Source organism: Eptatretus burgeri, chromosome 4, assembly GCF_056783735.1.
Source record: "Eptatretus burgeri isolate ZD-2024b chromosome 4, Ebu_testis_v1, whole genome shotgun sequence".
NCBI lineage: Eukaryota > Metazoa > Chordata > Myxini > Myxiniformes > Myxinidae > Eptatretus > Eptatretus burgeri.
Window position 1 is genome coordinate 133,484,390 of NC_140964.1, and position 14,451 is coordinate 133,498,840.

The 14,451-nt window shown below is 45.5% G+C and overlaps 1 protein-coding gene across 10 annotated transcripts in view; it reads right to left on the minus strand.

Moving 5' to 3' along the window:
* Nucleotides 1-3,275: 3,275 nt before the first annotated feature.
* Nucleotides 3,276-14,451, minus strand: part of HPS3 (HPS3 biogenesis of lysosomal organelles complex 2 subunit 1) — a 120,308-nt gene continuing 109,132 nt past the window's right edge. For 6 of the 10 annotated variants that reach the window (XM_085876254.1, XM_085876249.1, XM_085876252.1 and 3 more), the window contains 2 exons: nucleotides 9,278-9,377; nucleotides 6,820-8,498 (listed from right to left, as the gene is read on the minus strand). In XM_085876254.1, the coding sequence (XP_085732380.1) occupies nucleotides 8,371-8,498; nucleotides 9,278-9,377 (228 nt within the window). In that variant the 3' untranslated portion in view covers nucleotides 6,820-8,370. Of the gene's footprint in view, nucleotides 6,070-6,480; nucleotides 6,710-6,819; nucleotides 8,499-9,277; nucleotides 9,378-14,451 lie in introns of those variants that run through there. The other 4 variants (XR_015056805.1, XR_015056804.1, XM_085876256.1 and 1 more) reach the window with 4 other exon arrangements.

Genomic DNA, 14,451 nt, shown 5'->3' on the forward strand with positions numbered 1-14,451 from the left:
CGAAAGGCGACCAGGGTTTCGTCAGGAAGGGCATCCGGCGTAAAACATGTGCCAAATCACTATGCGGATCAAACGGATGATCCGCTGTGGCGACCCCTAACGGGAGCAGCCGAAAGAAGAAGAAGAAATAGTTTTCTCGAAAACAAATGACCTTTTGGAAAATATAACAGAATCGAACTGACCACGCTGGAAAGTTTATCATCATTCTTGATACGTCGTATTTTTTGACACATAAAAGTTTCCCCTCCACATTTTTTTCTTTTGTTTACTCATTTATCAGTTCTAAAAGAAAGAACATCTTCCCCTCAAAAGAGAGGACAGTTGAAAGCTGCTTTGAATTGCTCGAAGTTTGAGGTTTATTTTGCTCTTTATAACTGGCGGAGTGGGTTTGAGGCTCAAGTGGATTTTGTACCAATGGAGAGAAATGCCAAATCACGTTATAGAAATATATATATATATATATATATATATATATATATATATATATATATATATATATATATATATATATATTTTATTTTTTTCTGGAGGACGTTAGTAACTGGTGTTTCTGATGTCTGTTGCTTCTCTCTTCTGACTTTTCTATTCTCTTCATTATCGTCTGGGCAGTTTAGTTTGTCCATTTTGTCCATTTTTTTATGACTTTTCTTTCTTTATTTTCTTCTGTCATAATCTTCTCGACGTAGTCTGCAGCTACTGATTTGTGGTCCCTCAAAAAAAAGATCCCGGAGAGGGTCGAAGACGGAGCCCCTTCATAAAAGAACTGCTTGTGGGCAGCCGCACCACGAGGACTGCCATGCAGGCAGTGACGCCACCGAGGACTGCATGTGAGCAGCCCGGAAGAGGGAAAATATAAAGGCCATCTTCAAATGGACTGTGAGACGGTGTATGGCCTGCCATAATCGAGTAAGCTGCCTTCAGCAGCCTGGTGAGAGAGGGCCACTGAGGGCAACCGAGGTGTTGCATTGCACAGACATTTGCTGCTGCCCCTTGTTAATGTTTTTCTCATTCCTCGAGTTGCAGGTTCTTGGCCGTGGGTAGTGTAAATATTGGAATTGTATAGAATTAGGGTTATGGTTCGGACAGTTGTGAAGTTGTGAGCCCACCTGCATGTGTTTAGCTTCAATTCTGGAAATTTAGCATGAGGTTGTCCACGTGAGTCAGTTGGCTTCGTTACACGATGCATTCGGTTTATTTTTTTTTTTTTGGACATGCATTGAACTTTGAAACGTCACACTCACAGACCCATAGTATAGGTGAATTGTTTTGGAGGGAAACTACACCTTCATGCTTACAGGATGGCCTGGCGACTCTGGACGAGTCTAGTAAAAGGGAGGGGGTAGTGTTACGGTTTTGTGAAACCGCCGATCAAGGCAAATGCACACAACATATAGCAGTCCCGAGACAGTTATTTCATTTTTATCCGTTTTAGATAACCCTTCCCTTATGTCTCATGGGTTGATGGGACAAAATGCCTTGCGAGGGCTTGAAGTTAGGTCTCAAATTCCACTTGTTCCTTTTTTTGATTCACTTTACGTTACACACACATCTCCTTCACGCATGCATGCACACCTCAGAGCAGACTGCATAGCGAAAGCCTAATTCACATATACCGCCAGAACCCCATTCAAACTGCGTGCCATCCCCCAACAGACATTTTATTTCAACCTTCTCCGGACTCGAACCACAATGCTACAACATCCATACAACCACAACGTCTTCCTAAAAATCCCCACAATAACCTACATTCAACCTCCTCACCACAACCGCTCCAAATGCTTCAACCTTCTCACCAAAAACACCATAGCATTTCACCCACCTGCCACGGCTGTGGCGAAGCACTGCGACCGGACATCTCACCACTGTCCTTTCGGGATGTCGGGGAACAAAGGACATGACCCACCGTGACGGATGCTTGAGGTCGGAAAAGATTGGCATGTAGCTTGGAGTGCAAAAATGCGCTGGGGTCCGTTCAACATCATCTGAGTGGCCCTTGTGGTCCGCCAAATAGCGACCCTCATTTGGAGCCCAGCATACATTCATGGCCGGAGAACACTCCCAAAAACCCGGAAACCATGTTAAGCTCAGAGCTCCATCACATAGCCAAGTTCAGGGGTGAATGAGATCGTTTTCGGCTTTAGCGCCTCGCCGGGCAGGGCTACTTCACGGGGAGGCCTCTGCACGCCAATGGGAGTGCTGGGAAATGCCTACAGAGCATTTTGATTTGATTCCTGTGTCCTCCTTCGCACAGCCTCTAAAAAATACCTGCAACAGGATCATTCGGCATGGTCTACGAGACGTAATCTACGATCCAGAGTCTCGGTGGGTAATCCAGCCAGTCAGCCTCCCTGCCATGGTCATGCACGAGAGTTCGGAGGGTCTTCTCCTGGGTGCAAGGAGGGTCCAGACCTGGACAGCGACGCGAGGGGAAAAGACATCGATGCCAGACCGATAAGAGACTCAATAAACACACATACAGACTTTCTCATAAGCTGTCTTCCCACAGATTCTGTCTCTCCCATCCTTTGTATCGTCTGCTGTGGACGCACAAAAACTAAAAGAGCAACTGCGGATACACACCTCTTCACTCTTCCTCTTCTGCATTTCATTACCTCATTTTGTACCTCCTCACTCACGCACCATACACTCTCCCAGCTTTCTTCTGTCCCAACCCCTTTTAGTGACTGGGTTGCGTTGGTCCATCGACTGCACCAGGTACATAGAGGTTGCTCACACCTCGTACTTTCTCTCATATTTCTTTGCTCTCTGATTTCCTCAAGCGTGTGTCGGATGGCACCTGTAATGTTTGCATAAGATAAGATTGTGGAAGTTTGTATCAAGTTAACTCTGCACTGTGCCTTTTTTTGTGAATAATTGCATTTCTTTTGCCACACTCCAGGAATCCTTGCTTTCCCCTGCTGTGCATATTGCTGTGTATTTTATCGTGTCACATGCCTTTCGTCACGTTCATTTTTAGCTCGCCTGTTCGAAGAACAGAGAGCAAAAGCGATACCGTCGGCGTGAGCGTCAGCATCAGCGTGAGAATGTTAAAGTTTTTGGTGCAAGTTATTTTTTCCTTTCTAATGTTTTTATCGACCACATTTTTTTATATGCCCGATATATATATATATATATATATATATATATATATATATATATATATATATATATATATATATATATATATATATATATATATATATATATATATATATATATATATATATATATATATATATATCGGGCGTATAATGTGATACCTGTCGTCCGTCCGTCCGTCTGTCTGTCCGTCCGTCTGTTCCTGTCCGCACTCCAACTCCCAAAGTTTTCAACTTTCACGTTTCATATTTGGTACATAGGTCCAGACTGTGGAGACGGTGTGTGGCGACATAAGTTCGTCATCTAAAGTGGTTGCCATGGCAACCAGGATGCTGTTTTCCATCCGTTCCTGTCCGCACTCTAACTCCCAAAGTTTTCAACTTTCACGTTTCATATTTGGTACATAGGTCCAGACTGTGGAGACGGTGTGTCGCGACATACGTTCGTCATCTAAAGTGGTTGCCGTGGCAACCAGGATGCTGTTTTCCATGTTGTTCCATCCATCAAATATGCACAATTCTGTATATACCTTCTTGTTCAGGCGTATATTGTGCTCACTTGCCATCTTGTTTACTGATTACAATATACAAATACATATATTGCTTTAAAATTATTTGGATCAGACTTCACTGCAATGCTTTATAAAAAATATTAATTAGTAGACGAGTCTTTTAAAAACGATAAATGTATAAACAGGCGAGCATTGGGTGGCTTTGACACCAACTCTGGTATAAATAAATTGCTTGTATTATAAATGTCCCCAGCTCGTTCCGTCTTTTCCTCCATTGGTCTCTCGCATGGTCCAGACGTCGTTAGCCGGAAAGTTCTACCTCACTAATTGGCTTTTATTAGCTGGTGTGTACTCGGCAGCTCAGCTGAGCTGCACCTGTTACGGTAAGTTAATGCAAGTTTGCATCGAGAACACAACTTGGTGCGGCCGTCCACACATAAGGTATCGCGCGAGGTAGTGTAACCTTGCAGGATTGGCGGTACCAACTGGCATTCGTGGTTGCCTAGCAACCAACAGGCACATCAAATTATCTGTGCCCGGCAGCCTCAGGACCGGGCGTTCGGGAGGGACCCGAGTGCTTCCCCTCGTGGCAAGCCTCGAACCATGGATCCAGAACAATGTTTTCAATGTTCTGCTAGTATCATATACAGGAAGTGGACAAAAAATAAGTGGAAACATCAATGTAAAGTCACTTAATCGGGCATTGGGCCACCACATGCGGCCAGTATATGCCGTGGCATAGACTCCACCAGCATCTAGAATTCTGCATGAGGGATGCGGCACCATTCTTCCATGAGAAAATCAATCAACTCACACCCTTTTGATGGATGTGGAAAACGCTGTCTCAGGAATCGTTCCAGAATATCCCATAAACGCTCGATTGGGTTCAGATCTGGTGACTGAGAAGGCCATGACATATGGATAAGATCAATTGGCAAACCACGTGTGCTCTGTGGATGGGGGCATTGGGGTCTCCTTTTGCAGCCATAAATATCTGCAACCAGGCATGCGGCATTTTGAGCTTATTTGGAATTGGAATTCCAGACAAGCTATTGTCATCATGCACCATCCATCCGTACATCTCCCATTTCGACTTCTCTGGCCAAACCGCTGGGCCAATCTGGCTGAAATTTGACGGCAGCGTTCCGCTCCTGACTGGTAACGGGGATGCAATGCGTGTTCCGGTCACGACTTCAAGTCGGTCAAAATGGCCGACTTCGTAAACTTCTTCAAAATCTTCTTTTCCAGAACCACCAGTCAGAATGCTCCCAAATTTGGGTTTCAACATTATGCCAGAGTGCGGATGTTAAATTGCAGAAGTCATGCCGATCACATGACCGTAAGTGTGTCAAAATGGCCATCAATCATTTTGGAAGGAAAAATCGTGCAAACTTCTTGAAAAATCTTCTCCAGACCCACCAGTCAGAATCCTACCAAATTTGAGTTTCAACATTAGGACAGGGTCCTGATGTCAAATTGTGGAGGCCGTGCCGATCACGTGACTGGAAGTGCGTCAAAGTGTCGGTCACGTAAATGCATTCAAAAATCTCTCTCTCCACACCCACCCATCAGAATGCTTCCAAATTTGGGGTACAACATTAAGGCTGGGTCCAGCGAAGCTGCAGGTCCAGAGATCCTATTATTATACATGACCCAAAGCATGCTGGGGATGTTGTTTGCTTTATCAACACATGGGCCACACCTGTGTGGAAGCCGTTGCTCAGTGTCCCTCATTTACCCACGTGTTTCCATTTTTTTTTTTGTCATTACCTGTATGCATGGACCTATTAATCAGACTCAGTGGTGTAATAGTTAAAGCGGCCGCTCCGAGTCTGGGAGGTCAGCGGTTTAAACTCTGGCCAAGTCACACCAAAGACGTTAAAAATGGAACGTGCTGCTTCCTTGCTCGATGCTCAGCATTTAAAAGCATAAAGCACAGAAAACTACCATCGGTTGGTGATAATTGCACAGGCTTGATGGGCCAAATGCCACTGCTCCAACATTGATGTTACTTGTGAGGGAACAAATTTCATGTTGGAAAATAGCACAGCTGAGTTGCAGGGCAGGATTTGCCTCGGCAAGTAGAGCCAGCCAAACGAGTCATGGTCTTGGAGAGATGAACAACAATAACTGATGATTCTCACCGAATAGGCAAGTTCGAGAGGCTGTTCGCATAGCTTATAAAATGCATGAACCGGATGTGAAAGGCGAGATGACGTCGACAGACAGGAAGTAGATAAAGAAGAGATGCGTTGCTGGGATCACAACACATTGCAATGAGTCATGTTCAGGCAGATTCTCCATTTGAAATGCCAACCCCTTCAGAGGATCAGCATTCATCATCGACCAACAGTGCGAGATCGATGCAGCTGACCGGAAACATCTTTTGTTGGCCTCATGAACTCATGTCGAACCATTAAATATGCTCAGAACTCTCCACCGAAGGTCGGATCGATTCTCTGCGGAGAGGGTGACATCAAAATCCAAACTGGTACGCTTTCACAGACACACTACAAGCAGTTTCTTAGCATTACTATATGCTACATGGAAGTTATAACATCTACTTATGCTACTGCTTTATTTCTCTGTTCACAACTGCCTTCTTGGTAAAATTGTTATTGGGCCTCTGTCGCCCATTAAACCATCAAGTCCACCATAAACTGCCTCATTATAAAATCGGATTTAAAATTCCCTCTAATGTTCCCTGCACCCTCGAATCGAAACTCACATGCTCGATGCGACATCTCATTGTGCTTGCAAACTGTGCCTGCCCTGGATTTAGGAATCGAGAGATTGTGCTGTTCTTGTGCGTGCAGGTGAAATGAATGCATGGGCTGCTGGCAGGATGGCCAAAAGGTATGCAAACTTACCTCTGAGCTGTCTCGCCTGGGTTCGAATCTCAGCCGAGCTGTAAACTGCCATCCCGGATCCCGGTGTTTCACAGGCAAGGCGATTCATCGACGTGTGCGCCGTCCCTCCGACGGATGTTAAACGGGAATCCCATCTGCCGGTACTCGTTGGTGGATGATAAAGACCCCACGCTGTCCTTTGCGAAGAGTAGGTGAGCTACTGCTGGTACCCTGAACAAATTACAAAGTCCTGCCCCAATAAGCAGGGAGCACTGCATCAGCGACACAGCCATGCTCTCAGCCAATGATGCTACCCAGCAGCCCCATGCTGCATACAAAAGAAAGAGAACCTCGTGGATGGTCGCAACATTGTTCAGACGTTCTATTCCGATTTGTATTTTCAAAATGGGGGGGGGGGGACACGAGATTACAAAAATAAACAGAATGGTTTCAACAGCAAAGGTAATTTCCATAAGGCACCACGTTGCAAATGTGGTATTATTTTCAGATGATTGAAGAAGATGAAGCACAAAATAAATATTTAATATATGTGAATATTACACACTGTGCCAGTGAACCCACTTCATGTGAGAGTGTGAAACTCCCAAAATCTGGTCTGACAAGATAGCACAGAAGACATTTCACGTCCGCCGACAAATGCAGGCAGACAGGTCCTCAGCTTTATCTCCATCTGAGCGGCTGCGCACGCAGTTTCGAGCCGTTTCGTCTGGATTTGATTCCCGACCAGACAATAAAATGTCAGATGGGTGCTTTTCGGCCAGGACATTGTCTCACAAAGTGCGTAGGACCTTGGATGGAGTTTAAGCCGGGGGACTCGGCTGGCTGCATTTGTCGTCGACTTGAAATATCCCACGGTGTCTTTCACGAAGAGCAGGCGATTTATTGCTGCGAACAAGAACACATTACAAATTATAAATTCCTGCGCTAACTGCTGCTGGGAAGGCAGGTAAAGGCAAACTATCTCGTGCAATCCTTGCCTGGAGAGTACCTAATTGGCAGCCCTGAAACTGCCTTGTGACCAGAGACATGTGAATTGCATTGAAATGAAAGAAAAATTCCTGGTTCAACGGGAAAAAAAAAATAATCACAGTATAAAAGGCAGAAAACAGAAGAGCAGCACATTCAGAAAGTTATATAATTACTTGTTTTCAAAGTAGCACGTATCGCCAAATATGCACGAAGGTTCAAGTACGAAGTCGCTACATCGTCGGTAAGTCGATCATGTGAAGAATGTCAAACAGCATAAAATTCATGCCAACATTTCACAAAATTGAGGAGCAGAGCTACCTGGAGGTAAAAAAAAAAACATAAATGTACCAAAAAAATGGCAGATCAATTAATTAATGAACAAGTATGTATCCGAGTGAGCCGTCTGAGCAAGAAATGTCCATCGATAGTACGTATCGAAGTCTATTCATTTGCTATCTGGACACCCATCATTGCTTTTACGTGCAGTGCAACTGCGGAAGTCTCCTGAAACGTTTCATTCAGGAAGTGGAACCTTCTCTTTGATATCGCATGTTGCCCGACTCATTAAAGTCCTCAAACGATGCTTGTTATTTTGCACCAATTTAAGGTACATTTTCAGCATAATTTTATATCTATATGTTGTCCCGAATATTGAGAACAAGAAGAGATACAAAAAAAAATGAGCACAGGGTTTTAAAGCAAAATGATTTTGGGGAAAAGTGCTCAAGTACGGTAGTGCTTGAAGAAAACAAAGAAACAAATAAAATAAAAAAAACCCCAAAAAAACAACATTCTCAAACTTTTGATAATGTTCATTGCTTCACAAACTTTGGATATTGTAACTTCTTGCAATCAAAAGAAAATGCAGGTAAACGTTGGATGGAGAACAGAAAAGGCCTGACCCACTTGACCACACCGTCATCAAGCCTGGTAGTGGTTCTGGCAACTGGAGAGCAGATAGGGGAGAAAATAAGCTGCGCGGCCTTCATCAGGTAGAATTTGCAGCAAGGTCAGTGGGTCGAGGCGTTGGGAAAGAACATCGAGGGTTCCTGTGGACGACGACAGAGATTATTACTCGTCTTCAATAATGATATCAAGTCCCATGGAAGAGGGGGATGAGACAGGGTGAGAGGGCCACACAATATCAATATATTAAATAAATAAATAAAAACTAGGGAACAAACAAACAGGCAACAGAGTAAGTGGTGACGGGTCAGTGGAACGAAGGAGGCATGAGATCAGGCAGGAGAATTGGACAAAGAGGAAGAATGTGTGCTGAAGCAGCTACACATAGAAAGGAGGGAATAGTCAGTTAAAGTCGGAGAGAACACTATCTTGGTTGGAAATAAGGGAGACCATGAAATGACAATGGGTCACAATCTTCTACAAGTCTGGTGTTGTCTTAAGATCTGACGGCCTTGAGTTCAAGTCCTTGTCGTGCCATTGAAATAACACCTGGTGGGTTGACTCAGCCTGTCATCGGCAAAATGAGTACCAGCTTACTGTGAGCAGGGGCATTGCATCAGGGGGGCAACAGCTGCGCTTCCGGAAAATGATGCAACCAACAGCAACTGGCTGCATACGAAACAACAACAACCATCTTATATGATAATCCTGAAGCAGTTATGAGTTGTGGAGAGTCAAGGCGTGAGCCGATAGAACATTTCACACGGAGGCAAATTTGAAATGGGAGTGGAGCGGGCCCGAGGTTCAGCCTATGAGAAAGCAATAACCATTACTGTCAGGTTCATGGAAATCACTGAACGATGGTTTTATAATCAGACCAGCAACTGAACTCTCTTAAACTGCACGTATCACATAAACTTGCCTTGTAGGGCCTTAAGTAATGCCTCTTTGCGCGGGCCTTCGGGCACATCTCCTTGAAGCATCCGACATAATTCTACCAGCATTTCAGTCCAGAAGGACACCTAGTGTGGGTATTCAGGTAGGATCACAAAATCATTGTCACAAACAGATATGAGTGACCAGAGTATGGTTAGGTACACTGTAGAAATATAACAACAGCAGCGACAAGAGAAAGACAGTTTCAGATTCTAAAAAGGTCAATGGATGTGGTTTCTTGCTGCGTTCAGATTAGAATGCAGTGGACAAACCTTACAAGGTTCAAGGACGAGAGAATTCCATTTGTCCGGTTCGGCACGTATCATTTCAAATCCCAAAACTCTTTCATGCACCTGACTCGATCTGTGAACTGTCTGACCAAGATTTCTACCAATGGTACCAATTTCTACCATCCTCCCTTCTGGACTTGGTAATGACCACCTGGTCTTCCTCTGTTCCAACTGGTTTGTCTGATCATGTACTTGTGAGAGTCAACATGCGTTCCAAACCTGTCTCTCCCTGTACCCACCCTACCCGGTTGCACCCATCTGCTCCTGGACCATGTGATAAGCTGGTGGAGAAGCAAGTGTCCAGCGACCCTCGACCATGATTCCGCAACTGGACTTGACGGCGTCAGCGTGTGTTCGAAAAACTTGCTCTGCTGCTCTTGCACATCGTCTTGTTGCTCCATTCACTTTATCATTTACCAACGGTCATCCTCCATCTGCTTGGAACTCAGGCAATATCATTGCATTACATAAAAAAGGTACAAAAATAGCACCCCTGATCTACAGACCGATCTATCAGCGTACTTCCAATCATCAGCAAGGCCATGGAATCCATCATCATAATTGATATGAAAGTTCCTTCCTTTTCTCCAACAGTCTCATCTCAGATGACGATTCCGGATTCACACCTGGTCACTCTACCTTGGACATGCTCTTTCTACCCACTCAACAATGGATGGAGGCCCTCAATGTCAGACTTGAGATCAAGGCTGTCTTGAGACATACAGGTGGTGCACAAAAAATGGAAACACAATATCTTCCACAAGATAATCAATCAACTCACACCTGTTTGATGGAGGTGGAAAATGCTGTCTCAGGCATCATTCCACAAGATCCCATAAATGCTTGATTTGGTTCACGTCTGGTGACTGAGAAGGCCATGACATGTGAACAACATCAGTGTCATGCTCATCAAACCATTGGGCGACCACACGTGCTCTGTGGATGGAGGCATTGGCATTCTCCAAGACCCCTCCGAGCAGGAAAGAAACGCTGCAACATGATGAAGATGATCAATCGGTACCATAAAGTAGCAAGTGGCATTGACCTTGCCTTCCAAGGGAATGAGTGCACCCAAACCATGCGAGGAAACTGTGCCCTACAAGATCACAGAACCACCAGAACCATTCACCGTTGGAACCAGGAACTCAGCGTTGTGGAGTTTGTTCGGTTGGCACGACACGTGCCCTTGTAAGTTTGGCGTGAACATGGTGAAGGATGATTCATCTGACCATATCACATTTCTCCACTGCTCGGTAGTCCATTGCCTGTGCTGTTCTTTGCACCACTGGACTCGCAAACATACATTTCCAGGTGTGATGAGCGGTTTGTGGACTGCAACCCGGCTATGGTCTCCCTCTCTCTGGAGGTCTCGGTGGACCGTTTTTTGATGAAACTGGCTGCTCACACCCAAGGTTCCAATTTACAGTCAATTGATCTGCAGCTGTTTGCCTGCTTTGCCTTGCGCTTCAAATTCATTCACGGATATCACGATCCTGGAGTATGCGCTTCCGCCTACTGTTGCCCTTTGCCGATTAAGTCTTTCCCCTCGAGTTCCATGCCGACATCATCCTCGACACCGTTGCTCATGAAACATCAGCAAGTTAAGCCGTCTCTGCCACTAAATCTCCTGCCAAATGTACCCCAACAATCACCCCTCTTTCAAAGTCACTGAGAGCTACTCTGGCAGCCATGCTAGCCATAATTTTTAGACATGACCCAAAGCATGCTGGGATGTAATTTGCTGACCACATGGGCCACACCTGTGTGGAAGCCGTTGCTTTCAATATACTTTATCTCCCTCATTTATCCAGGTGTTTCCATTATTTTTGTCCACTACCTGCATATTTAGCATTCAATACATTTTGGCATTCCACCTTTCTCTCCACCTCTCTGCTTATAGTATCCAAAGTCACCTCCACACATGGCTTAATGACTTCCGATACTCTCTTAGTCAATGTGCGGATCTCGATGGAATCCTTTCTTCTCCTCTCCATGTTTTGGCTGGAGCACCCAAAACAGTGTCTTGCCCGGGCCCATTCCTAATCTTCATCAATGATCTCTCTGACTCTGGAAAATCCTCCTTTTCTCTTTGCTGACGACTCCATTCTTTGCCGTGACATCACTCATCTTTCAGACAGGCAGCAGCCTCTTCCTTTTTTTCCAGACCTTGACAAAATCACAAACAAGTCAAACACTTGGAATACACTTTTCAATCGTGGAAAACGCTGCCATATACTGTTGCGAATCTGGAAGCCATGAGCACTCAACATACAGGTCCTATAGAACAGTTATATCGGTAAGTCTGTGTTTTTAGTTAGAGTCCCTGTCCCTTGTCCAATGCGTGAATAAATGTACATGCGCTGCGAGTTATTTTGATAGTTAGGATTTTACATCACTCACAACAACGACTACACCTACAACTACAACAGCAACGCCATCTTCGCTCTCACAGCGCCAACCCTCTGCTCCCGGCATTCTCCGCGCGTTCGCTGGTATGCGGGCATGTTCGGAATTGGTTCGGGGATGGAATTCCATTCCCAAATATGGTCATGAACCGGTTCGCTTGGCTCGGCACCAAATAAGGGAATGCGTCATGTTCCACCCACGGAGGACAGGCCACGTCTGAGCGGACCGTGCCCGAGAACGATAAAAGGAATGGAGAGAGAGGAAGAATTCGCGCCGTTCAAAACGCATCTCTCGAGGCTGAGCGAAAGGCATCTCGTCGCTGGCGTGCTCTGGTTCACGGCCTATCTTGTGGCTGGCGGGGTCTGCGTCTGGCTGCCCTGGTTCCTTCTTGGCCGACTGGTGCTCCGGGAAGGTGCGGACGTCGAGCGGCGCGCTCGCGGCCAGGTCTTTCCTTGGCACATCTGAACTGTTATCTACCAACAAGGCCTTCATCACCGGCATGATGGAGCACTGCTCGCCCCTTTGGGCCGGCGCCCCTACCACACACCTTGCTCAGCTTAATGCCGCGGAAACAAAGAACTTCAAAATCATTGACATCTCCCACGATGAAGCTGAGGCTCTCACCGATCACATTGTCATTGTTGATAGGTCGGTCGTCTCTCTGTCTTCCCTTTCAGCGCTCTGTACCCCCCCCCTCCCCTCAGGTTTCTGTAAGGTGCATGTGGTCTGTCAGTAAAAGTCCCGAAATCCTGAATCACTGCTCACCTCCACTTTTAAGTTCCTCTTTTAACTCTGCCTGTGGAACCAACTTCCCCAGTCTCGTCGATCCCATTCTTCTCTCTCGGTCCTCAAGACAGCTGTTCACCACTATCTCAGATCATCCCCAATTCAAAAACCACGATCTTTTCTGTCCTTAGTAATCCCCCTGTCCTCGCCCGCGACCCCAACTCCTCCTCCTTCCAAATTTCCAGTATTTCCTTCCTGAGAGTTTCCTTCTGTATCCATTCTGTCAACCCCATGCGTCCTTTCCTGACCCCCATTCCTCCTTACACCCATTGTTTGTCCAAGTCTCCATCTATTTTGACCTTCAACTCTCCCGTTAGCGTTTCCCCCCTCCTCCCCCTCTTTCTACTGCTCCTTTTGTCATGTTGCATCCTGATCTGTTCAGTGTTCTCGCTCTTCCACGAGCCTAAACTCTGTGCATAAAAAAAAACAAATAATAATCCAAAGACACGTTAACAAAGTACAGGAATTTAGTAAGGCCTCATCTGAAATACTGTGTTCAATTTTGGTCACCACATCTGACGAAGGACATAACTGGCAAGGAGAGGGTTCAGCGTCGGGCTACGAGATTGGTTTGAGGGCCAACGCGACTCGGCTATGGGGAGTGGCTGAAAGAGACAAGGCACATCACAACGGAGGTGAACGCGAGGGGATCCGATCGAGAGGTTTAATATCATGAAGAGCATCGCCAACATAAGTGCAGAAAAGCTTTTCAACAGAATTGAAACCGACAGGACCAGAGGGCCATAGCTTGAGAATACAGAAGAGGAGGGTTAAGATGATATTAAGGGAGGAGTCTCACTCGGTGTGTAGTTGATGAATCGACTGGTCTCCCTCAAAAGGTCGTGGCAGCAGAAACGGCAGATCGGTTTAAACTGGAATTATTTTGATACCGAGAAGCATTGCAGACAAAGTGATAAATGGTTTTGGCAAGAAATGTGCAGGCATGTGGGGCCCAGGAAACTCAGTGGACAAGTTGGAAGTGTGACAACACGAATTTGTTAGATTTTGGTGAAGATCCAAATCTGGATTCGGACGCGAGAATTTTTCAAACCGATTCTTCGCCATTGAGAAATGGAGGGCCAAAAATGATATATTGCATGATGTCTCAAAATGTTGGGGATGGATTTCTGGTTGTTTCCTTCCCCAGTTGTTTTGGACACATTTTTATTAAACGTTATTATATATTCATTCCTGTTGGGTCTTGGGGATCGATTACTTATCTATGTGCAAAAAAAATTGTCAGCGGGTATGTGCGAGTGAGGTTCCTGGAGCGTGCAAGCCAATTGAGGATCTTCACGTTTCCCCGAGCGATTTTTTTGTCCCCCCCCCTCACCCCCCCACAAGCTGCCATTAGCGTTCCATGTTCAGGTTTAATTTAGATTAAAGTCTCTTGTGTTCTACTCAATTCGTCAGTCTGATAGGACCACACAAAAAAACTAGAACGGGCACTCATAGAGCGCATGCCTTCGCCGCCACAACTTTTTTTGTTCTTGGTATGAGTGTGGGGAACTGGTTTCATATGAATGGTCTTATGACACAAACCACATATCTATAATGTCATGACACCCCCCCCGACTTTCGGGGGCTACGGACTAAACAACAATCATCTCACGTCGTTTTGGCGAGTCTTCACTCGCAAGCTCGGTGAATACAACGTTTCAACAAGAGAAGGTAATCT